Source organism: Passer montanus, unplaced genomic scaffold (assembly GCF_014805655.1).
Source record: "Passer montanus isolate IOZ18808 unplaced genomic scaffold, ASM1480565v1 scaffold166, whole genome shotgun sequence".
NCBI lineage: Eukaryota > Metazoa > Chordata > Aves > Passeriformes > Passeridae > Passer > Passer montanus.
Genome location: NW_024363827.1, coordinates 68,128 through 94,988, shown reverse-complemented (window position 1 = coordinate 94,988; position 26,861 = coordinate 68,128). Strand labels below are relative to the sequence as shown.

At 38.8% G+C, this 26,861-nt stretch overlaps 1 protein-coding gene across 2 annotated transcripts in view; it reads right to left on the bottom strand.

Annotated features, from left to right (window-relative positions):
• SLC44A5 (solute carrier family 44 member 5) overlaps positions 1-26,861 on the bottom strand; it is a 67,300-nt gene that overhangs the window by 22,844 nt on the left and 17,595 nt on the right. For both annotated transcript variants that reach the window (XM_039703665.1, XM_039703664.1), the window contains exons 2-9: positions 14,587-14,635; positions 13,064-13,137; positions 11,190-11,274; positions 7,184-7,268; positions 4,678-4,806; positions 3,856-3,916; positions 2,116-2,239; positions 1,144-1,227 (exon numbers count right to left, since the gene is read on the bottom strand). In XM_039703665.1, the coding sequence (XP_039559599.1) occupies positions 1,144-1,227; positions 2,116-2,239; positions 3,856-3,916; positions 4,678-4,806; positions 7,184-7,268; positions 11,190-11,274; positions 13,064-13,137; positions 14,587-14,635 (691 nt within the window). The remainder of the gene's footprint in view (positions 1-1,143; positions 1,228-2,115; positions 2,240-3,855; positions 3,917-4,677; positions 4,807-7,183; positions 7,269-11,189; positions 11,275-13,063; positions 13,138-14,586; positions 14,636-26,861) is intronic.

Genomic DNA, 26,861 nt, shown 5'->3' with positions numbered 1-26,861 from the left:
AGAAATCATTTGATCTTTGTTATCATTTGGAGAAAAGTGTAAAGAAAATTCCATCGAACTACTCTGAAGTGGCAACACTTCCTTACAAAAAAATACCATATTTGAAATGTGGAAACTTGTTCCAATATTTAGAATTTCTGTTCAAAACAATGGTCAGTTCTCTGTCCAGTGTGTTCAGCGGTATCTCCTTTGAAAGAATGTGCACCACAAGCCTGATTTCAGTAAGAGACAGAAAGACCCAAGCTTGCTGAATATCTGTGAGTTATCTAAGTATTGTGAGCTGAGTATCCGAGTATGAGAAACCTGTCTTTCCACCAATGACTGAACACCTTTAAATGCTGACAACTTGTATTTCTGAACTGACTAAATCTCCACATTATTATCTAAAGTATGTATTAAATGCTGCGGATTTGCATTCAGGATTGACTAATGTATGCTTAACATGTGCATGTTAAAGGTTCTCACCTGGCGATGATTTCTGCTCCTGTTTAAATAGATCAACACATCAAAACCAATATTAATGGGCTAGGAGTTCACAAATACTTACATATTTGCTTCAGCAAAGTAGCTACTTCTCTTGTTTTGGTGCTGCATTTTAATTAATTGGTGATTAATTAATATTAATTGCAAGATAAAGTTAATACCGTTCAATAATTTTTGTTCTTGATGTTGCTTTGCCTGCTGCATTGGAGTTATGGATTTATATTGAACTTAGGGATTATAATCGGTTTAACTGTATAGTGCTTGCACAAATTTAGAAACTCTCTCTTTTATATATGTACTAGTGACATTTGGCAACTGCAACTGGCTTGAAAGTTACTTAATTAAGATTTTTCAGTTTTGGAATTGCTACACACATGGGTGCTACAACAGAACACTGCTCCTCCTGATTTTCTGACTGGCAAGACATTAAAAAGGTATTCCAGATCAAGCGACACTCTATGTATGTATGCTGTACTGTCCTTACCTCATCCACAGAACCATAACAACCTTAATATCATGTGTGATGAAAGGAAATTACAGTTGCTCATTGAGTTTTAAAGTAGAATATGTACCAAATACATACACAATCTATTTTTTTTTATTTCCCGCACATTTCAAAATGAGTTTGGAAACACTAAAAGTACAAAAAAAAATCCTTACATTAAAATCCAATACCAAGAAATGGCATAGTCTTCAAAAATTTTCATTCCAACTGATCTTGCATCCAGGACATTATTGATGCCACTGAGAAAAGAAAAATCAAACAAAAGGTTGCTTCAGGTAGAAAAGGAGAACTTATTTAAACAGCAAATACAATCAGTGAAAGAATTTGAAATATCTTTGGTAGTGATAAGAGTATATTACAATTCTTCAGCTCCAGTTCTGTCACCAAGCCAATATCAATCACAGCTACAGCAAAGAAAAAATTTGCATAAGAATGTCTCTACAAGTCCTGAAAAAAATTAATTAAAAAGGCTTTATCATCAGAATTGCTTATTATGTCACAAGACAAGTGTATACTATGAATATCTGCAATGTACCAAGGGACAAATGGTCGTGACTCTAGAACTGCTAACAGCATAGAACCAGAAAACAGGTCAGTAAAGCAACTTCATGGAACTGTTTTTCTATCCTGCAGAATGCTTGCGTGTATAACAGTTTTCTGAAGACCAGCCCAATACAATTCTTTTTACCAGAAGCAGGAGCACTCAGATGAGGTGAGATGCCCAAAGTACTAGGCCAGCCCATGGTGGTAGAAAGGTCATCACAGAACAGTACAGCCAAGGCCATTCCTGGCTAGCCTGAATCCTGCAGCATGAGGATTGCATTTAGAACCCCATGCAACTTTCCTCGCAAAATTTATTTTTGCTAGGAAAAACAAGAATTATTTCAAAAAATGACTGAGACCATCAAACTTAAGCTTTTTGCACTTTTTTGCTCCTTTCTGCATATCACAGTTCTGGATTTCCTTAATGGAACTTTGGAAGTGCTCAGGCACAGAGAGACCATTTACTACCCAAGTCTTGCTTGGGTACCCTCAGTCATTTGCTACAACAGATTCTGATTTTTTAAAATTACTAAATTATTGTGAATCTCAGAATCCAACAAACACTGAAGAAGGGTAAAACCTACTTTGCAGCTTCCCTGAGATCAGTTACATTTCTTGTTTTCCCTCTTCCATCTTTGAATGTAGTCTGATTTGCCACGGTCAACACACCATTCTTCGTGGAGAAGTCTGGGAAGCATCTCTTCAGAACTATTCAAAATATCAAAACAAAGCCTGCATATTACATCTCATGTCAAGCTCTGCTTTTATCATGTGTGTTTTGCAACATATTTAAATAATTTCAGATTCACAGTCAATTGTTTTTCAACTGATTATCTAGCAATATGTTGACTTTGACAAATCTTGGAAGAGCCATTGCATTCAAGATTATGATTTTTATGCTCTGAGGCTTTTTGTCTAAGCTCAGGCAGGGTGGGATCATAAATTTCAACTGGAGATTCTAGGTCGTACCAAATAACAACAGTACTATACATAGGAGTTTAAGAATTTGTAATAAATGTGGAACTTACTCGCTTTCAGTATCTGGGCAGCTTATAAAAAACTACAGCTTCTCAAATATGCCATTTTATGGTAATAATCAGACCAGCCTCCAAGACAGATTCAACTTGACTGGTCATATTAGCCCCAAACCAATATAAAACAGCAAGTGTCATTTTCCTTATATGCCAGATGAGCTCCAGTACCAGCCACTATCACTAGATATTCTTGGAGATGAAGCAATGGAAAAAAGACAGAAACAACTGGTCAGAGAGAGGGAAGAGGAGATTATAAAAAAACAAGAAAAGGAGATGTTTGCATACTCATTTACTGTGCCCTGTTCTTTGCTGCAAAACAACCTCGGTTTCATTCCAAAGAGAAGAGCAGGTGAGTCCTCCTTCAGAAGTGTACTTCACATAGCCATTCAGTGCTTTCCTTACCAGATTCCAACAAATACTGATGCCAGGGCTCAATATTCAGTCTGATGTATCTCCCCCAGCAATTATTCTGACTAAATTATTAAGCAACATATCTTAACATATCTTTTCCTCCTGCTGTAATCTTTGCCCATTGATGTAGTCTAAAAGAATATAAGAGCTTCTTTGCAAATTATTTATTTTATGTCTTTTGGGTCAGTACTTCAGTTTTCATACAAATTCAGACTATGTTTTAAAAATTTAACCCGTATCTTCTCCTTTTAATGTCTAATGTTTACAGGATCCCTACTTTAAAGTATGGCAAAAATAAACAGCAATTTCTTATTCTGTAAGATTCTGGGTCAATACTACACTTGTGCAGCTGAGATGAGCTCTGAGATCAGTAGTTATATACTCAGAAACACTTGCTGACCATAGTGACATGTTTTGCTCCTGAATTCCTCTGTATGTCCTGCATAGCCAGCATTGCACTGAAAAGAGAGCTGCATTGTAACTGGGCTGAAGTCCCATTTAAATTTCAACACCTGACCATATGATCCTTCCAACATTCGTAGCATTTTCTTTATGCCAATGGCATCACTTGCTCTTGTTTTGGCAGGTACAATTTAAGTTGAAGAGCTTTTGCTATCAGTGATGATTCAAGAGCAAGAAAGAGCTCAGCTTGACCTGATCACACGCTGAATATTCCCAAATGACTGTTAGAAAAAATATTGATAAATATTTATATTTTCAAATTGAATTGATTTATACTTTAAAACTGAATGGATGTGAATGTCAGATAACAAACAGCTCCTCGTGATGTTGCTGCAAAACACATTTCAGACTGGAGTTGAGCTTTAATATGAATGCTCACAATCTGCTAAAATGTGTATAAGAGGTAGAACCACTCACAAGGCCTGCTTGGAATGATCATCGAAGGACAATCTTCATCACGTAGGACTTGAGCAACAGACTAAAAAGGGGAAAAACAGGAACTCTGAATAACAGTATAACAGTATGTTTGTTTTTCACCCAGTCTGAAGGAATGCCTCAAACTGGGCTTTGTAGCCTCCTCCCCAAATTTCACTAATGGAGCTGCAAGATACACTTATATCTAAGTCAGAATCCAAACTGTCATTGTGATTTGGGAAAAGACTATTATTTTCTTTTCTAGTGACATAAAAGGCCTTTGGATCAGCATCTAAGACAGAACTGACTGGACAATTGTTCCTTGCCTACCCTTCACCTTTTCTCTAAAAGAAAAGTAAGAATTTAACCCAATTAATGTAGCTGAATTGCAAGATGTTTTAAAGATGGTAAAAGTAATGCAGTACATTTGAGTGCAAAGTCAGTTATATGAAGGATAGATTCATTTTCTTGGCTAACTTTCCAAGTAACTACAGATGACTTAGGAGCCTTAAGAATTGATTTGATACACTCTGCTGCTGTGGGGTACTTCAGTACTAAAGGATACTGCTTGCCACAGTACTGCAACTGCATGAGTAGCCGTGGGTAGTCTTTTAAGCTAACAGCAATCATTTGAAGAGTGGAGGTTTAGTGTGCATTCAACACCTTCAGCCTGGATTAAACAACTGTCAAATCATATAAATGGGACATCTCCTTACATGTTGACATCAGAATAATTCATATCTTAGATGCGGCTCAGTAAAATCACGCATATTAAATACTGCTTGAAGAAAAAATGTACTTTATCATCTACAGATACATACACACCTTGCGAGGATTGTTAAAACCAGGTTTGCAGAACTGTCTGAAGTAATTCCACTGATCTGGTCTATATCTGTAGGAAGCCTGAACATCAATGTAGGTTGCAAACCTGTCTGGGCACTTTGAGACACACAGCTGCAAGAAAAGAAAAAAGTAAGTAAAGACACACTCTGGGTAGAGAAGGGTAAGAATAGTTGGTGTAATGAAACAGAAAGAAAAATGCCACTGCCTTCACTAATGTTTACTGCAGGATTTAGAAAAGATATGTTGTCCTTTTGATTCCCTAAATGAATACTTCTAGAATTCTTTGATAGAAAACACTTTCAAAGTGTGTTCTCCTCATATCTGCCATATCAAGCCCCTCTCTGTATCTTCTTGTATTCTACACATTCTGATAGGCAAGAAGAGCTTTCAGTCTGTTGAAAAGAGTATTTTTTTGTGGGGGGGGGGCAAGAAAAAAACCTCTCAGGTCCTCCTCTACATCTATCGGCAGCAGTATATATAAGTAAGGTGGTGTGACAGCTACTTCCACAGGATACATGCAATTTCTTTCTACTACATGTATAAGGAGAACTTTATTTAAAGAAAGTCTCACTAAAATCCGAAGTCTCTGGTACTGTTACTCCATCCTTCTACATAACCTCTTCAGTCAATTGCATCTATACAAATATTGTCAAGTTAGGTGTTAATCACTCAAAAGTGACTTTTAACTGTAGACTAAGCATGGAGTTACAAAGCCAGGGGATGCCTATGCCAAGAATGATGCTCACATGTCTCAAGGTATAGCTGTTATAAGCTGGATTTATGTGAGAAATCAGGTGAGGACTGGGGTTTATTGAATGCATCCATTGAGAAGTTGTGATTTAAATGTAGAATATGGAGAAGTGGCTGCCCCGATGAACAGACTCTGAAGGTACTGCTGGTCCCTGGAATCACACTAAGGACAGACATTCTGACTCCTCAGCGTTAAGACTGTGAGGTGGTTTGAATTCCATCTTTACAGCAAGTTTCAGCCTTTTCTAGAAGGCATTTTGTTTCCAAAGCTGTGCTATCCAAACACCCTTTGCAAAGCTCTGCTGTCCAAGTACCAGAGAGACATCATGCACCAAAACGTACTTTCATGTCAAGGGCATTCCATCATAAGAAATTCAACAAAAATAATTTTGGGAAGAGGTCTGGTAGAACATGGCAGATACTGCAAGAGGGTCTTTCTATACGAGTATTTAAGTCCTATGGACTACCCACAGGCCAAGGAACAAAGAAAGAAGAGTTTTGTCCTTGCTGGGGCAACAGGTGACTAGCAAGTACACACTTTACTATAAACTGTTTGCTATCTATGAAACAGGCAGTGAAATGTGCTGTCTATGGATCCAATGGACTGTAATAACAGTTTTCAAATCCAGTATTATTTAAGAATTGATGCTCTTCTCATGTTAGTTTCTTGGGGGTTCTCTCTCCTACTATTTATAGGTCAGGAATGAAGGACCCTGTTTGCAGTTCAAAAGAGGAATGATAAAAAAAAATTTCTTCAGCATTTTTCAGGAAGACCAGTTATTTAACTATCTGCAGTAACAAACAGAATTCAAAACCAGCATTCTTAGTTTTGGAGCTGTTACATATTTGAAAATGAACAAAATAACTACTCTGCTCCCAAAAACTCTCCTTCAACAAGTATTTCACCCTATTTGATTCATGGCCATTGCCAATTTGACCACAGCACCAGTCAAATCTCACACAATGACCTCATATTTCTGAACAGACTGAACTGTTCTAGTAAAAGATTTTAAAGACTGCAGAGGAACAGTGTCAATGTCTGCATGGGGACAGATGGGGATTCCTGAAGCAAATCTGCAGCTGATGGAGCAAGTTTTCATTCTGACAGCAACTAGCCAGTGTTAAGAGGGTTCTTGCTCTTTCTTGTTGAAGATTTCCATGTTTTAAGATCAGGAAAATTGTCTTGCAAGAAAGATCAGGAGGTTAATCTTAACCCACACAAATGCAGTGACTAGGTTTATTTCACAACTTCATGAGGAGCCACAGCACAACAAACAGAGTACAAACTGTGACATAAGGCAAGAACAAGCTTTCAAAATCTTCACTTTTGAAATTGCCATAGGCTCTAATCACACCCAGATACTCCTGTCACTGGCAATATGCAGTTTCTTGAACATGTTTAGCTTTGAAAACCTTAGGTGTACTTTCGGCATGCACTGAATACTACTGGATAGCTGCCTGTGATGAATTCATAAATAAAAAAATTGTTGTATTCAAGTCAGCAGACTTTTTTTGTCTGCTCTTATCCAAAATATACAATCTCATGCATTTCCATTTCATTTTTCTGACCGTCACATACTTCAAAGAGTGTGCTTGCTACAAGTCATTTACAAAACAACCATGTTGTATTTTGAAGGAAATGAACAACAATTTTTAAATCCTAACAAATACATGTCTCATTTTTAAGCACCATGACAAAGATGCGGGGGAAATATTTTATCTCTACATTTACACTCACCTGTGTTGTAGGGCACTGTAGGTTTATTAACACTGCAGGGCTGGCACATTTCAGAATGTTGAAGTAAAACAAAATGGTCTTGTTCCTATGGAAATGGATATTAGATAATAATAATCATAAATATAGGTGCTTATACATCCTACCATTCCAAAATTTGTAGCATACATTGATATTTAAGTTATATTACTGTGAACATCCATATTGCAAACACAAGACAAAAAAGTATCCCAAGTAGACCTTGAATGTTTCACATCAAGACATCTATGAAACCAGAAGTATTTGTTCTAAAGAATGATAATTTGGACAAGTTTTTCTCCGCAGCATGATTTTAAGCTGAAACAATCCATGTACCTGTAGTCCTGCCTTGAGAGGATAAGCTTTGTAAAATAACCCTGCAAAAACATCAGTCTCTGTGCCACCAACATCCTGTGTAGGCAGTGCATGCAAACTCACCATCAGCAAATGCTTCAGTGTAAAAGCTGCCTAATTCTTGTTGATCAGAAGGTGGCACTAAAATCAATCAGAAGCTTTTTATGGTTGGAAACCAAAAGCAGTTGTCCAGAAAACAGGATATAATAGCATCTACTAGTAACACTGACAAGATGCCCCTTGATATAAATAAGGGTCAGTCAGTCCCACATATTTGACATCTACTGGAACTTGGAGCCTTGTGGCAGCTGTCACTTAAGTCTGGATTTGTTGGAAACTTAGGACCCCAAGATTTCTTGATTTTAAGGCTTGGGTTTTGAAGACAGCAAAAAGTGATGTTAGTCTTTGCGATGTCAGAAAATTATCAGATAGCTCTAGTGAAGATAATATGGCAGTAGACCTGCTCTTTTTAAACAAGACTTCAAAGCCAGCTAGTCAGGGTTATGCAGTATCCCTGCATATGCACCCCATGAAATAGTGCATGTGCCCCCCCTATGCACTATGAAGGGCTACCAAGCTGATCAGAGATGGAGCACCTCTCCTATGAGGAATGACTGAGAGATTTGGGATTGTCCAGCCTGGAGAAGAAGAGAAGGCTTCAGTGGTGTCCCAACTGTGACTTTCCCTGAAGGGAGCCTACAAAACCTTAAACCTGAAGGGAACCTACAAAAAATATGGAGTTGCTACTTACAAGGGCCTGGAGAGATAGGACAACAGGGAATGCTTCCCACTGACAGAGAGTAGGTTCATATGGAATATTGGGAAGAAATTCTTGGCTGTGAGGGTGGTGAGGCCCTGACACAGGCTGCCCAGAGCAGCTGTGGCTACCCCATCCCTGGAAGTCTTCAAGGCCAGGCTGAACAGGGCAACCTGGTCTAGTGGAAGGTGTCCCTGGCCATGGAATGAGGGTTGGAACGAGATGAGCTTTAAAGTCCCTTCCAACACAGGCTATTCTATGCTTCTGTGATGTGCAAGAGACTCCACAAAGCAGTGTTTGAGCCCCCACTGACCTTCACCATGGCACTGCAGCACAGTGGGAGCTCTGTCTTGTGAGCAGGATGGCAATACTAACAATGAAGGGTGGTTGGGCTAACAAGGCTGCCCCTCTTCTATCTGTCCTGCTTCAACATCAGTCCCGCTTCTACATCTCACTGTATCCCCAGTCTGGGGACGTATCCTCTGTTCTCCCACCAGCATGTGGCTCCCACCAATTGCTGAATAGGGCTATACCACCAAAGACACTATACAGCACCACTGCACATTCAAACTCCATTTAAGACTGGGATTAACTCAACAGCCTGACATTTTTTACAAGGTTGTTTTCACTGAGGTATATTCTGCTATGCACTGTTTAAGAAAAGATGCATCCTGGCAAAACCAATTCACCACCACTAGTTGTTCTTTCTTTAAATTAGTAGAATACAATTTTGGACTGAAATGTCATCATTCAATAGTTTCTTGATGATATTTAGGATCTGTGAGCTGCTCAAAAACATTAATGAATTTTTTTTTTTTTCCTTAGGCCACTTGCTGGTATTGACGACAGAAAAGAAAGTTTAAATATATACATAACACACGAAAACACCCACGGAGAATTAGGTCTGTATTCTGTATAATGAAACTGTGTTTATTCCATTAGTACATTATGAGCTGTAGCATGCAAAACAAGTTCAGAGATTACACATCAACTAATGGACAGATTACAAGAAGACATGAAGAGGTCTAACAGAGACCTTCATGATGATACAAGAAGAATTTATTTGACTGCATGGCATTCACTGGAGTTCAAATGGGTTTTTGCACAAGCTGTGAGTGTTAGCTTTGTTTCTAACTTGCCTTTTCTACTCCTCAGTGAGATTGCTGAAAATACTTGTTACAAGGACAAGATTCAAAACACGAAGATTGTGATTACTTTCCAAGAAAAATGTCTCAGACTAAACCCTTGGGGACTTTGGAATACCACAGCTCTGTGTTAGTCTTTCACACTGCTTACTTTCAGGGAATCTGAAAAACAATGGCATTGACAAAAGCATCACAAGCACATCCTCAGCCCCACTCCAGGGACTAGAGGGTACTCTTTCAGAGGGGTATCCTGGCCTACTGACATAAACACTCTTGCTTTTCTGGTAGATTGTATTATGTGTCTTCTGATTTATATTTTTATAAGAATCTCCTCAATGTACCAAATAAATGCCAAAATGCAGTCTTGGTAGCTGTATTATTTTCCAGCAATCCTATATAGGGAGGGTCATTTGTAATTACAAACCGAAAATCACAGTGTAAGAAATAACTAAAGACTCAAGTAACAAACAGAAAGATGGAATGGGAGTGAATGGTAAGAAGCAGAGAGAAACACCTGGCTTCACACTACACAGGATATTGAAGCTGTGTGTCTGAGACCCCCAAAGCCATTTGTCCACTACCTCCTACTGGCAACGGAGGGGACAAGGACAAATTGGCAGTGAGGCAGGGAGCAGAGAAGTGGTGCAGTGAGGGGAGCACACATGCCACTACAATTTTTTCCTCCTTGTTTTTCCTCTTCAGGAAGTTTGACTCTCCAACAATTGCTGTGAAGAGTAGTCTGAACAGGGTAGAACAGGTTTTCTTTCACTAGCCTGTTTCCCCAGTAAAAAAAACTTGAGAGGATATACAGCCCTAGCTCTACTTCTGTTCCAGTCTCTATTTCCTGCTCCTCCCCTTCTGAACTGCCCTTTGGACAGTGGCTTCCTAATTTTTTTTCCACAGAAAACTAAATGGAGAAAGAAAGAAGCAGCAAAGAGTTGTTATCAAACACTAGCATAGCATCCAGCTTCTTGACAGGAACAAGGGCATAAAGCATGCCTAAAACTTACCTTTTGAAAGGAAGACGGTGAGTGAAAAAGCAAACCTTTTTAAAATTCTGTTTCATAAACCATTTAGATTTTCAAAGAAAACATAGATGCAACATCTTTCTTCCCTGAGCAACTATTTTCATGTGTAAGTACTCTGTTGGTATCAACTAACTAATTTAACTCTTACAATTCAAAATGTAAAATGACTGAAAAACAGAGACAAGTAAATGGAGCCACTACCTCCTGTTTATTCAAGGAGGATGTAGTTACAGCTGCCTGTCTCCCAGACTACTTAGTCTCCTTTCTACTGGCACAGGAAAAAAACAAGAGCCTTTCACTACAGAATTTTCTGTTATGTGGTGCACGTTGAGAAAAACTATAGACCAGGCTACAATGCCTTAAGACTTCTCTTATCCCAAGGTGGATGAAGAATTACTCAACAGGTTATGAACTACCCAAACTTTGGCAGCTAGAAGCGGTGCCAGCTAGTCACTTTCTATGCAACTGCTGACACAATCTTTAAGTTATATTGATACCTTACAAAAAACATTCTCTACATGACATAAACAACTGCATTACAGTAATAATTTGGATCTGGATTTGCACTGGGAAACGAATACATTTCTGAGCTTTATTTGGAATAAATACAGTAAGAGTGTCACTGTCTCTTTGACAGAGATTTGAAACCTCACATCTTATTCACAGTGCATCAGTAATAAAGATATGTGAATGGATTTAGTACTCACTGATTGAGGGTATCTCTCTGACCACAGAACTGCCCATAGCTGTCAGTTGGATAAATCACTTTCCTGGGGTCCCCGTGCACCCAAGCTGCAAAATATACAATACCTCTTAAGATATTAGTCAAGTGATCACAGTTAATGATTAAAATTAGCTACCATGAAAATGCATCACTTCTAAAGTACCATTTTATACTTTGCAGATAACACTGAAGAGTACTGATTAGTAGATTTCCTAATGAAATATTAAAATGCAAAGCACAGTAAGTTCTACTGAGATATGGATTAAACTGTAAGAAAGCAATCCAATGCTCCAAGTCCCTTCCAGCCTGACCTTGAACACTCCCAGGGATGGGGTAGCCACAGCCTCTCTGGGCAACCAGGGCCAGGGCCTCACCACTCTCACAGGAAAAAATTTCTTCCTAATCTCTAACCTAACTCTGCCCTCTGTCAGTTTAGAAGCCATTTCCCCATGTCCTGTCATTCCGGTCCTTGTACAAAGTCCCTCTCCAGCTCTCTTGGAGACCATGTAGGCACTGGAAGGAGCTCTAAGGTCTCTCAGAGCCTTCCCTTCTCTACACTGAAGAACCCCAACTTGTCAGCCTGCCTCCACAGCAGAGGTGCTCCAGCCCTCAGAGCACTTCTCCTCTGGAGTCACTCCAATATGTCAATGTCCTTCTTGTGCTAGGGGCTCCAGAGCTGGATGCAGGAGTGCAGATGGGGTCTGACAAGAGCGGAGCAGAGCAGCAGAATCCCCTCCTTTGACCTGCTGACCACACTTCTTTCAACACAGCCGAGGATATGTTTAGCTTTGTGGGCTGCAAGTGTACATGGCTGGCTCATGCCCAAACCGTATCAATCCACATTGCCAATTCCTTCTCCTCAGGATTCCTCTCAACGCAAATTGTTTTTCTCTAACTTCTGCTACCTGAAATTTTCCATCACAGTTACTTTAGGATTGCAAACTTTTCAAACAGTTTAATTTTTTTGAACACACTTAATTTTGAGGATTTTTTTTTATCAGTAAACACATGGCTTTGAATTTCTCCCTAATTACCTGCAGAACAGCAGCTCTTCAGAGAAAGACCTTGGGGCCCTAGGGGACAACAAGCTTTCCCTGAGCCAGCAGTTTATCCTTGGGACCAAGAGGCCAATGGTATCCTGCGGTGCATCAGGAAGAGCATTTCCAGCAGGTCAGGGAGGGATCCTGCCCCTCTGTTTAGTCCTGTGAGGCACCTCTAGAGTGCGGGCTCTGGGCTCATAAGGACAAGAGGAACATGGAACTCCTGGAGCGGGGTCAGTGGAGCTGGGGAATGGCCTGGAGCATCTCTGTGCCCAGGAAAGGCTGAAGGAGCTAGGGCTATTCAACGTGGACAGGAGCCCCAGCTGAGAGGGCCCCTCGGCCCTGTCTGTCAGCATCTGCAGGGAGGGGGAAGAGGATGAACCAGGCTCTGCTCCGGGGCCCAGCAATGGCACCAGAGCCATGGGCAGGGACTGAGCCTAGGAAGTTCCACCTGAACATGAGGAAGAACTTCTTCCCTGTGCAGTGATTGTGCACTTGAACAGATTGCCCAGATAGGGGTGGAGTCTCCTTCACAGGGGATATTCAGAACCATCTGGACACAATCCTGTGCCATATGCTCTGAGATGACCCTTCCGTGCAAGGATGTTGAACCAGATAACCCACTGCGGTCTCTTCCAGCCTTACCCAGTCTGTGGTTATGTGAATTCATTATTTGCTTCTATGAAAGGCATTACTTATTGATTGGAAAGCTTTGCACTAATATAAGCAAAAGGGACATTTCAATCAAAAATTCTAACATTCATAAAGCTGCTTCCCCTCTATATGAAAAGGCATTACTATACCTCTATTTACTTACCCACAACTCCTAATGCAATGTAACCCAGAATGACAACTATGAAGATCACACAGCAAATAATGTCTGTGCAGTGCCTAGGGGCAAGAAGAAATTCTTTTTAAAAATAAGGTGTTTAATATGATCCTTCAAAACCACTGGCTGTTATATGGTATTTTAACATCTGAATAATAACAACCAGCACTTTGCAGAAGTTTTAGTCACAAACTCACATTTGAGGTGTAAGGTCCTGTTTTGCAGCAAGACCATCAAATAAATGTGTATGCTTTTTTTCACTGTAGACAATGGAACATATTGAGGAACAGATTTAAACATTTTTGAAACAAGTAATACCTTACAACACTGAACCCATGAGATCGCTTATCATACAAGTGATCATATAAGTGGGGCAAGACATACTACAGGACATCTGCCTCAGAATTTATTTTTAACATCTGCCATTCTCTCTGTTTTCCAATCTATGTTTCCTCTTACATAGAAAGATTTTTAACATAAAAGAGACAAAGGTAGCAGATTTCTTCAACAACTGGAGTACTTGAAATGTATTTCCAAGCGTGGACACTTCTTTACAGAGGAACAGCTTTATCATCTCACTGAAATAAACTTTTTGTGAGGCCAAGGTGGTACAGGATCCACGGTCAATATGACAGTAACCTAAGATAGCACAATTGCTCAAAATTGAAGAAGCAATGCTAAAACATTGCTTCTCATTTTCTCATCCTCCATTCAGAAGCAGTTCTGACACCACTCAAGCTTGGCTTGATACACTGGCAATATCATAAAGATACTTCACAAATTAGGACAAACTCCCTAAACAAGTATTTCTATTTATTTCTAAAATGATTAGCTTTCAGAGAGGAAGAACTACATCCTGCATAGAAAAGGATAGTGTGTTTGTGTTCAAATGATAGTATGACAAGTCTGCAGTGCTCTTCTCGGTCATGAATTTTCTCCTGAGAATGGTAAACCTGAAATAACTTGTGGTTCTCTAATTGCTTCTTCTCAGTAAGGGCAGTAAATGCTAGTTTAGAACTTAACTATCTACATCTGGAAAAAACACTGAAAAATTGTCCATGATTAAAAGTTGGACTTAATGATCTTGGAGGTATTTTTCAACCTTAATGATTCTATGATTTTCTTAGATGCTTTCTGAGTAATTTCACTCTGCTTGTAAACAAATGAACCTTCTAAGTGGTAACATGCTTTCATCTGCATTTCATAAAACTAAGTGGAGTCAAGCCAGATTGTTCTGTTAGGTGGCTCTGTTGCAAAGAGGTGTATCAGAACTACTACACATGTTAGACGGCAGATACTAGCCAATGCAAGGCACACAGAATTGGCATTCAAACTAAAAGGACTTAAGAGAACACAGCTTCATACTCTCTAGTAATCATCCATCCTCAAGGGTAGCAAAGATGGTGGCCTGGATTTAGAAGACTTGCAGAATCAAATTCACAAGTTTTGCTAACAAAAATTTTTAACCCCTGTTCACCAAAAAATTTAACAGAGTAAGTTATGATATTTACCTGTTATGAATAGGTCCTCTGAACTTCGGGTCAAATTTCCTTGGTTCACCTGCATTTAAAATAAGACAGTATAAAAGCATGTTCTTATTTAAAATAAAATTTGTCCAGAGAGGGGTGTTAACACCAGCTTTTGAAGAGCATCTTCCATGTATTCATATTTAATCAGTTTTGTTAAAATCATTTCATATGGGCAATACCAGTAATTCACCAATAAAATTACCTAGGTTTTGTGTATGAGATTAAAGCTTTTTTTCTTCTAACTTAAAAATATTGAGGGCCCCACATTTACCACATAATAAGTTACCTTTAATGTATATCCTATGACTATGCCTATGCACAGGTTCACAATGTATTTGAGAGACAAGGATTATGCCTCCCAGTCACAGGCTAAGTGTGTCTGACAGCGAGTAAATGAACCCACCTCTCTGCAGCTACAGACTATGTGCTTCTGATTTTTCTCCAGAATCACAGAATGTTAAAAGTTACAAGGGACCTTAAATATAATCTAGTGCCATAGGCAGAGACACCTCCTCCTACACCAGGTTGTTCAGAGCCTCATCCAACCCCCCCTTCAACACTGCAAGGGTTGGGGCACCCACAGCCTCTATGGGCAATCTGTTTTTCATGTGACTATCCTGGTTAGCACAGTTCCAACTGAATCACTCTACACATTAAAAAACCCCTATATTAAAAGCCTACCAAATACTAGCCCACCAACCTGTGCTTCCCATGTGGACCTGAATAAGAAAAATTAAAGTATGATCTCACTTGGCAAAGAGTAATAAAAAAATATGGTCAAATTAAAATTTTCAAGTTTAGGTTACTGTATGAAGAGAAACAAGCAGCTTTTCATTCAGCAGACCAGAATTTGGATTTTTCCTGTTTAAGCTAGCTATTCAGCTTTAGGGGACTTTTTCCTTACAAAGTTCAGTGATTATGAAAATTTACTGAACAAAACTCTGTGCAATGAAAAATTACTCCCTCATTCAAATGTCAAAGCTACAATACAAATTACTGCTTTAGAGTGCTTTTTCACTGCTTTCTTAAGGATCTCCTCCTCTGAATATCCCTGGTATTACATGGTGCTACCAGCCTAAATTTCCTCCCCTGGGCCCCAAAGAAAAATACTTATTTTTGTCAATTAGAGAACAATTCAGCAACTTCTCAAAAGCAGAACTTGCTTATTAACTACATGCCAGACTTTGTTCTTGGTTTGTATCAGAAAACCCTTATCAAAATACACACATACCAGTACAACAAACACAGCAGCTAATAAAAGCCTATTTGTCCTTCATCTGAGGTACTCAGATCCACCTTAGCAAGCTCCTGCAACAAAAATATCTTAATACAGAAGAGACCAAAAAATTACATCTTTAGAGAAGTGATGTATGACATCAATGCTGGGGAGGGGAAGAAGCTATGCTGTGATATGTGGTCAGGAAAGCAAATGTACCATACACAATACATAATGTTGGGCCAAGCCCTGAATAATGAATGAACCTTTTTGAACAGAAATTCCTACAAAATAAATATTTCTACCACAAAATAATTTACCACCAGAACAAAACCATATGTAACATCATGCCCTATACACAAGTTCTGGCTTTGAGGCACACTGAAGCAGAACTTCTGTTCTTTGCCCTTACAGGACCTATTGAGCATATAAGAACAGCCACACCAGATCACACAAAACAATCTACTGAATGCACACCCTGAATGTTGTAAGGGGCCACATCTGAGGAGCAATGCAACACCATAGCAAACTCTGTAGTATTTCCCCAACACTGATATTACAGAGATTTTCAACTGCATTTTTATTAACTAAAAGTACTGACTTTGCATTTAATAGCTGTGAGTGAATTTTTTTCATTCATTGAAAAACTGAGATTCAAGGAATCTATATTTATCTTGCATATACTTTAACAATCTGCAATGCTCTACATCACAGAGTACAAGTCAATCAAACATTGAAGTATTACGTCCTTTTATCTGTTTTAAGCTTGCAATCAATCACTTTATTACTGTACTGTGTAACATGGCAGCATGTTATGCTAACAAAAATGTTACAAATTATTATACTCAAATGTCCTCATCTGCTCAAATGTTTCTTGTACACAAGCCATTTCATCGTTTTGGTCATGCTTATATTCCTTTTCTTAGCCTTTACAGTGCTACTACAGATGTCTAGGAAAGGAGGGGCCAGAACGGCACAGGATATTCACCACAAACATTGGACGTGATTTATATAATCCCATAATGACTCTTTCTATCTGACTTCAGTCCATTCCTAACAATTCTAATGGTCTACTTGCTTTTATGGGCAAACATTTTTACTGAGTCACCCATTAAGACCCCAAGTTCTCACTCTTGAATTTTAGTAGTTAGCTCAATCCCACTATTGGAGGAGCCTAGTCTCCAAAGCTATTCAATGTTCTCCTTAAAAATTAGTACAATGAAGTAGAATGAACACTTTGAAACTGTGCAGGTGACAAGTGCTAAAATACTTCTGTAGATAGAAGTATCTATCAAAAAGGATTTTTATAAACACTTCAAAGTGATTTTTGTAAAGTAACAAAAGTTGTAAAAACAAACTCTATTCAGGAATCCATACAGAACAACTGATTTCAAAAACAGTGTTGAGAAGAATCCTAAAGGATTACAGCACACTACAAAGAGAGAATGAGTCAGTCAAGCCATGTCTGCAAAAAAAGCACCACTCTTTCAAGCTGTACAAGCATGACTGAAAAAGTCACTGTTCCTTGTGCTTGGGGACACATGAGGTCCCAAATGAATAACTATTTCTAGATCATGGCACTAGAATTTCAAAAGATACAAACAAATTAGAGAGAGTAGAGGGACTTATTAATAAGAAGATACTAGACGGTTTACAGAAAGAAATAAATGAATGCAACTTCAATGCCTGTGATAAGCAAAGGAGCACAAAGTAAGAGTCTGCAATCACCATACAAAATTTACAATGATCAGTAGTTCTGTTTCCTCTCCCAGTTCAATAAGCTAACCTCATTTGCAACAAGGATGGTTTAGATTAGGCATCAGGAAATCTTTCAGGACACAATTATATACTGAAACACACACTGGAATTTTCATCACACTAGGTTTTCATGAAAAGATTATACAAATATCACTTGAGAAGACAACAGGAAAACGTAACATCTCAGCACACAGAGAGCCAAACAAATCTAATAAATAAGATGATAAAAACAAAGCACTAGAGAAAGGGAGCTCTAATTCAAATGGAGACTCTCATCTCCAACAAGCCAGAAGACAGATGCTGTGAAATAGAAGTAACAGCCTCTAACAGCTGTAAAATTATTGCAGTACTGCAAACTACTTCCAAGAACTGTTCCTCATACCAGAAGTCTGTATGCTTACGGTGGCACGGTACAGGGCAACATGGCTCAAATTACCCCCTCTGTCACTGAGTTCTTGGTATAAATTCATTACAGAATATGGTAAGAAAAAGTAATAACATTCTAAGTTCAAAATACACTAGAATTCACTGTCAGAAGTAGTCTGGATCCCTGGAACACTCATTACAGCTGATCACAACTGTGATCAGTTTTATGGAACAACAGAAAAAAAAAAAGAAAAATGCCTTTTGTTTAATCTAATTTTTCTAACTTAATTCTAAATTAAATTCAAACTCCCTACTTTATTACTACTATTCTTTAAAAATTCAGAAGATTTTTTTGGGGGGTGAGGTGGGAATTATTTATGTTTCTAATATCTACATTGCTCCTGGTAAAAGCAAACCACTTCCTCAGCTATAAAAGCCCAAATATATTTAGAAAGCAAATTCCAAGCTTTAGGAGTTTGGTAGGCATAATGAAGAAAGCAGTGGTGAGGGGGGACTTGCACCTTTTGCTAAGATTACAAACTGGGATTATATTTTTTCTTTGCAGATGAGACAGATCTATTTTACAGGCTGCCTTATAATACGAAACTTGTGTATGTTGAAGTAAAACATCATTACCGGAAATAACTGACAAGTTATTTACAAATTCTGACTCCAAACAGCATATTACGTTAATTGTTACACTTTATCACTATAATAATTTTGAAGAGCAACTTACCTAAAGTAAAAATCGACAATATACACATGTAAAACTTACCTTTGATGTGCAGTTTAAATAAACTAGCAAATGACATGCAGGAAATAATTATAATATTGCTAATAATTGAAGAAGTTACAGGAAACCATTTGAGTCTGCATTCAAGCCCATTTAAGTCAACTGAAATAACACTGTTGAAATAAGTGAGATTTAGATTGGGTGTTTTGAATTGTTCTAAGAAAGCAAGTAAATTACCGTGTTTTCCATAGTAGTTTTCCTCATCTCTATCCATGTTACTGTACCTGGATGAATTGAGTAAGCTGTCTGTGTGAGATACCAACCGTGTACTTCTGTGTTGCTGGCTAGCACACTTTCCCCAGCAAGCAAAGATACATAAAAATACTATCTAAATAGAATTAAAAATAAAGATGATTGTCAAGGACTTCTCCAACCAGAACAGAAATTCACAAAGTAGGCAGGCCTTTCTGTGAATAGAAAGTTATCACTCAGTGCCTTGTCCACCTACCCAAGCCAGTCTGTACAAAGAGGAATGACTCTTATCAGCTTGTATTAACCTACACTGCACATGCAGAAAGGGAAACAGCTGCACCTGAATACCATTAATGAAATAAACATATGGAAGTCAATAAAACCTAAAAAAAATTCCTGATGATTTGCGAATTGAAAATAAGGTTAAACACTCTTAGCTGCATTTCTGTAACCTGTGCTACTGTGACAGTAAATCGTCTTTACATGCAACAGATGGCCACATCTTTCCTCCTCTATACATATGACTAGCTCCCCAAAGTTCAAGTCATATAAGTCTAAAATGTAAACTGTCTGCTGTATACTGCATTTCCAATCTTGTCAAGTAGAAATCGATCTGGAGAAGCAGTCATCATTTACTCAATTATTTCTTAGTAGAATGTACTTTTTGTATTTCTGCACAGCACAAAAGTGCAGAACAGAAGAGGTACCGCTAGAAGGTCTCAGCATTGTTACATTGATACTGTAATGTTTTTATAGTGAAACGAAGCACAAGGCATTATACTCAGTAGGTGAATCTGAAAGCCTGAGGCAATCTCTCCTTTGAAGCCACAAAGGAACAGAATCTATATGGGGTGATCCTGAGCAGAATGAAATTTCCACTCTCTGTGGAATATGATTAAAACACCAATTGCAGAATTTTGCAATGAGAAATGTGTACTCTTGTATACGCACTCCTAAGATACTGTACAAGACACGGCTGAACTACATGCTGGAACGACAAAAACAACACTTTTAAGTCAGCCCTGTCACTGCATAGTACACAATGACAAAGAATAATCTCATATGATGTTTAACCAATGATGCCTGTGATATGAAGTCAAAGCCCATTTTGTTATTAGAGAACTCAGCAGCAATGTTCTAATGTTTACCGAATTAGATATTTAGCATAACCAGTAACATGCTGAAGATGTAGATTGATCTCCTGCAAAATATTAACTGTTGACTGAACCCTGGTACTTAACCACTTCCCAAGACCTCCTGTCATTCTTAGGCATATAGAAAAAAAAAAAAGAAACTAAGTGAGGCTAAATGACTGATTTTACTGTGCTCCTATTCAAGTTTGCACCTCTGTGAAAGGCTGCTTCACTAAATCTCAATATAGTAAAGGAAGAGAAGGCACTGAACAGACAGTGTTCAGTGCAAGCAAAAATGTACACTAACTAGCATGCATTTGGTCAGCAATATGTTACTCAACTCCAATAAAATGCTATTTCTGGTTTGATAACTATTAGTTTCTTCAGGTTTCTTCCCTAGTGTTTGGTCAACAATTACACGTGCCAGTGACTAGAATTGCTACCACTTTTAAAGAGAACAGTGTTTTTATCAGCAAGCTGTTGGATCTGCTTGTGTAGGCACTGCTCCCCTCTACTGGGGCACATTAGTCAGTTCAAGTAATTCAAAATATTGCTAGAAAAGGCCTCAGCAACAGTAAGACCTCCGCGTACTCAAGCTGCTAATTGAACGCTCAAAGATGCAAGTGCACAAGACAAGCAATTAGGCTGCTAACAAATGCATGGAATGTAGCAGGACTGAAAGAGGTTCATCCCATTTATGTTTCTCCAAAAAAAAATCACATGAAGATTTTGATGTTTCTGCCAATCTGTTCTCAATAGGATTATAAAAAAATCCCAACGCAAGTTCCTGCAAAACTGATCTATCCCTTTCAGAAGCAGAAACTTCTTGAACATACATAAAAGCCTAAAATTTTCAAAGTCTTAATTTTGCAAAGAATCCAAATAAATATTTGAAATGTACTGCTGTTTAGTGGTAGTCAATTTAATTGTACTTAGAAGATTTTTTAAGGCAAACTTAAGGTACACTTTAAGCTCAATGCAATACTCCTTATGCAGACACAGCCTAATAATCCTAGTAATGTAAAATAATACATTTTTACTGTAAGACATACAAGCATTGAAGTAGTCTAATAAGTCAAAAGGTTGACATTAATACAAAACCAATTCTTTCAGTAAGTCTTGTACCTGATTTACTGGCATACTGGGGCTTTTTTCCTCTTTGAAAGATACAGGTATAACATTTCTTATAATATCATGTGTTGCATATAGGTAAAACCTTATAAAATAAGGGCCCTGTTACCTTTGTAAAATCATGGCTCAGGCCTGCTATTTTGGCTAAGAAACAAAGGACTACAGGAAAGTGACTCAGCTGAAATGGAGGTAGAAAAATAAGTTATATAACCATTATGTGTTCACATCACGGTTTATAGCAGTTGGTTGGATTATGTTTGTTACATTTGAAAACTATGTAACTGACAATGGGGTAACTGCTTAAAAAGGCCTGGTTTTTGCAATAAAGAGACTCCTTTGCACCTGCCTGGGGACCCTGCGTCGCTTTGCTTCATATGATCCCGCACACATAAATTGCAACTATAATAAAAACACACTTATGATTCCTCTCCTGTGTAACAAATCACACTAAATGGTAGCTGCCTTTGAAATATCTTTTATATGCCAGTATAAGTTTCTGGACTGCCATTATACTACTGATACTGCCTCATCACTTGCAAAAAATGGAAAGGTGAAGAGGGAAGAAGAGTGGTAGACAAGATAAACAAGTCACCTCATCACTTAGGTGTCCTTTTCTTTACAAAGCTGCAAAGACACAGATCTCAACGTGCAAGTCAGTTTCCACCCACACTTAGTCCAAATTTCAAAAGTGACTGCTGCTGACTTATGGAGAAGCTGAGGGCATTCAGCACTGCTCACAAACCAAGTGCCACTGCTTGCAAGTCTTACCACACGACAGAATAAAGGAAGAGGGGGTAAAAAACACAACACAGTGAAAGGCAAGGGTTTAAGGTTTCAAGCAGACCAAACCACAGTGTACTATTTAGTTTTACCCATCATTCAGACTGCTTTGTTTCCCAAGAAGTTCAGGGCATGTGCACAACATACAGAGAATTGCTCAGGCATCTTGACTGTTCAGTGGAGAAGGCTGACCGTTTTTCTACTGTGGTTCAAAAACCAAGCACTAAAAAATCAAACTCTAATAATAAAATTATCACTGCAGTCTCCTAATTAGCCATGTAGCTGAAAAAGTATGATGTATTCCATGTCATAGCACAAGACAAAGTGAACAACAACACATCATATTCCCAGATGACTATCAGTCCAAAGACTGTGCAATATTTTTTCCTGATGGTGACTGTACAATTAGCATGCTGTTAGCATGTTCATTTAACATTAGAAAAAAACATCATCAGCATGATATAATCTCATGCCAAAGATCCACATCTAACATTCTCCTAATATTAGTGACAGCATAGACTATTAGGCTAGTATTGAAACATACAACTTGTCAAACAATTATCCTCAGAAAGGGGACTGAAAATGTATACAGTTAATGTATGACAAGCAAATTATCAATGAACTACAATTCTGCCATGCAATCAAAAACACTAACAGCTAGTGGAACTTTTACAGTTCTCTGAACAACAAACAAAATATTCCCAGCAGTTTGGGTCACATACAGAGTTTTATTACGGTTTCCATTTCAATGTGTTTATTAGCTGTTCCCCCAAATTCTTCTCTGGAGCTGAAAATGTCCGTTTGTTTGTTTTTTTTTCCCCAACTTCCATTTCTTTTTCTTGTTCTGCAGCTAATGCAGCAACAAGTTTCATGGAATATCCAAGCAAAGACACAGCTACCAAGATACTTCTGAAATGGTATGATGTGTGGGAAGAGTACTTGTCTGCAAACTCAACTATTCTGCAAAATATTTTTTTCAAAGTGAGGCTGGGCCCAGGAGACTGGGTGAACTCTAGAACAAAGCAAGTTCTGTCTGTTAGTTATGTTTGATGTAACTGTTTTGTTAAATATTTCCTTTCCCCCATGCTTTGATGTATTAATCCAGCTAGAAAGGGCTCTCGATCTTGCAACACACTCTCATGCTTTAGAAAAAACAGCACCTAAAATACAGCCTTGATGATGCTTTACCCAGAAAAAGGAGTCTTTTGAAATAATCAGATGCTTCCTACCAAGGATCAGAAAATGCCAGTTTTCTGTTTCTAGTCTGCTTTACTCCAGCTGATCTAGAATGACAGATGGCAGTTTACGATAATTTCTCCAAGCAGAGTCTCTAACCCCAAATACTTTATACCATGACATATCATTGCAAACTTTTCTAGTTATTCTTATGCAGTAAAATGCTGCATGCAGATACCATACCAAGACTTTTTCTATAAAACATTAAAATAGCACTTTTATAATCTCAGAGGGAGGGTGTTAACGTCAGCATCTACCATTTATAATCACAACACAGCACTGTTGCTACTGGGAAAAGAAGTGCAACTATACATGGTTTTTTTACATATAAAAATGCCAGGTGGATGAAACAAGAGCTGGATTATTCTGGACTTTGTGTACACCATCTATCTGCCACTATTTTATTTGTACAAATGCATTCAACTACTTTGGAAGGAAGAGAACAGCCAGACTCACAACCTTATGAATAAACTAGTGTCTAATTCACAAAAGCCATGTTGAAACTGCTGTAATCAGAGCCTTGACCGCAATGCATAATTTTGAAGATGTGTCTTTCTCTGTATACCAGGCCTTTTCTAATAGCTGCGTATTAAACCAAGAATGGTCAGTGGTTGCCTATAGTAGTTTAATGAGCTGGCTTTTTTTTTTGAAAGCTAGATATCAAAATCCTAATGCAACATGTTAGTGAAATGTCCAATATAAAATTAACATAGCTGTCACATGTCTCAAGTTGTTCCATAATTCCAAAATTTGCCAGTCAGTATTACTGACACAATTCTCAGAATGCTAAGATAAGGTTCTATTCTTTCCCTTCCCTCCTCCCTGCACGGCCTTTTTAAACATTTAAAAATGCAGCTTGTGTCTTGAAGACAATGAATTGTCAAGTGTCCAAATTTTAAAGACAATTTCCTCTGTTTTATTTCCCCTTATGGTTCTCCATATCTCGGGGACTCTCTGCCTGGTGTGTACCCTGTTACTGATGTAGCACGGATGTACGACACTTCTACTTCAGCAGGAAGTGCCTGCTGAGCACATTCAGAAACTGGCAAATTCACTTTTACAATTAGGACCCCACTTTTAAGGAACTGTATTCCTGCAGGTAAACATAGGAATTTGAACATAATTTTTCAAATTCTGTACACAATTAAAAAATGTATTGGAAGGGACCCTCAAGGATCATCGAGTCCAACACCCAGTCCTACATAGCACCACCCCCAAGGGTCATATCACGTGCCCAAGAGTATTGTACAAATGTTTCATGAACTTTGTCAGGCTTGGTGCTGTGAACCTTTTCCTAATACCCACCCTAAACCTCCCCTAACACGACTTCAGACCATTCTTTCAGATCCTGTCACTGGATATCAAAGAGAAGAGATCAGTGTCTGCCCCTCATCTTCCCTGCACGAGGAAGTTGTAGACTGCAATGAAATCTCCCCTCACTCTCCTCTTCTCCAGGCTGAACAGACCAAGTGACCTCAGCAGCCCTTCATACAGCTTCACCATCTCTGATGCCCTTTGTATGCTCTCTAAGAGCTTAATATCTTTCTCATATTGTGGTGATCTAAACACACAATAGTCAAGGTGAAGCCGACCAAGTGCAAAGCAGAATAGTACAATCCCTTCCCTTGCTCAGCTGGTGATGCTGGGCCTGATGTGCCCCAGGCACTGCTGGCCTCCCTGGCTCCAGGGCACTGCTGACTCATACTTCAACTTTCTGTCAATCAGGATCCCAGGATGCTTTCCATAGCACTGCTTTCTAGCATCTCATTCCCTAGTCTGTCCCTACACCCAGGGTTGCCCATTCCTGGCGCAGAATCCGGCACTTGCCCTTGTCAAACTTCATATGGTTGGTGATTGTCCAGTCCTCTAGCTTGTCTTCTGGTTTTTCATTAACAACAACAAAACCCCCATCACTACTATTACAAAATTTAATGAGTCTGGTACCACAATCAAATGGAAGGTGTAAAATAAGTAAGATAACATTTTGCTCCAGTACCAGTTATGATTTATTGTTAAGGGTAAAGCAGACTATTAATAGCCTTTCACAATTCATTTTTGGGACTAAGAAAATTTATACCACTAAACCTTTAGCACAAGGTTCAAATTCCACAAAAAGTTTACATCTCATGGACTTTGGCCTTTGGTAACTATAATTTTTGGTAAGATGGACTCTTGGTCCTACATCATTAATTACTCCAAAGTGCAGACTATTCATAGATTTGTCAATATTTTCCATTAAGAACTAAAAACAAATAACAATTTTAAATTGTTCTTTTTCTTCCTATTGATTCTTATACTAAGAAGCTTTTACTAGAAAACAACTATTCTAACAATCTATTTAGACAACAATCTATTTAGAACCTTCAATTTAAAACTTATATTGCAAATTTAGATTTCTTTTAGATGCGAACAGAATACTGGAAGTGGCATTACAAATTATGTTTTTCCTTCTAGTGAAATAGAAGCATTTGAGTATGAGCTTTGTAGCATAGGTCAGTTCAAAACCAAAAAAAAATTAAATGAGAGTATTCTGTAAAAGAAGTATATACACAAAGTTCTGGTTTTAAATATAACATTAAGAAATTACTTTTTTTTTAAATTGTAAGCCAGACATACTGATCCACTCAAGACAAACTACTGTCTCTCACCATTTGTTTTTCAATAGAATATACAATATATCCACTCCCACAGTCCTTTATTCTGAGGGAAAGGGGGCCACAAATTTACGAAGCATGGTCTTACAAAGTAGCACAAAGTCTCTGGAAAAATTGTCCCAACATTTAAATGCACAGCTTTCAGAAACTCTTAGCCCTATGGTCTATGAGAATCTGGCATGGGAACTGCACCCAGCTATGATGGCTGATTACTAGAGAAGACAGAAAACCATCAAGAAAATATCCCACATATAGCTTGGCGAATTAGTAAAATTTTAATCAGTTTCTTTAACAAGTCCCTAGATGCCATTATTGTATGACAAGCTGTTGCAACACGTTTTCTGTGGGTGTCACCACCATTCTCCTTACATCCCGTATTTGAAATAAAACCATCCTTTTGCTTAGAGAGATTGAAAAACTGGAAGTAAACCAAGACATTTTCTGCCCTAGTTCAGGTCTACGCCTCAGGCATCCCCTTTTGGTGCACATCCGAAGTGAGAGAAGCGCTAATGCCAAGCGCTACGAGCTCTCTGTTCTGCCCCAGGCCTGGGCTCAGCACGGCCGCGGGACGTCCTCCGTTAGCCGTCTCTGGAGAAGCTCCGGAGCAGCGCCGCGGAGGCCTCAGCCGGAGCTGATCCCCGAGCCGCAGCTCGGCCGCTTCGCGCTCCGAGGCCACGGAGCCGTCTGACCCTACTCAGCCCACGCGGCCCCTGACTGCTCTGCCCGCAGCACCGGCCCAGCCCCAGCTCTGCGTGCCGGCCTCGGGCTGGCGCAGCCCCGGGCTCGCTCGGACCTGCTGGCGTTGGTGAGCACCATACGACAGGCCCTGCCTGCCAGTCCAGCCCCGGCACTGGCGGCCTAGCTCCCAAGGCAAACCTTGATCTGGCAGCAGGACGGTTACATAGAGAGTGAACAATTCATATTTATTAAACAACAATGTCACACAAGTCCAAGCATATTTAACATTAGTAAAATATTTTACCTCAAAAGAATATTCT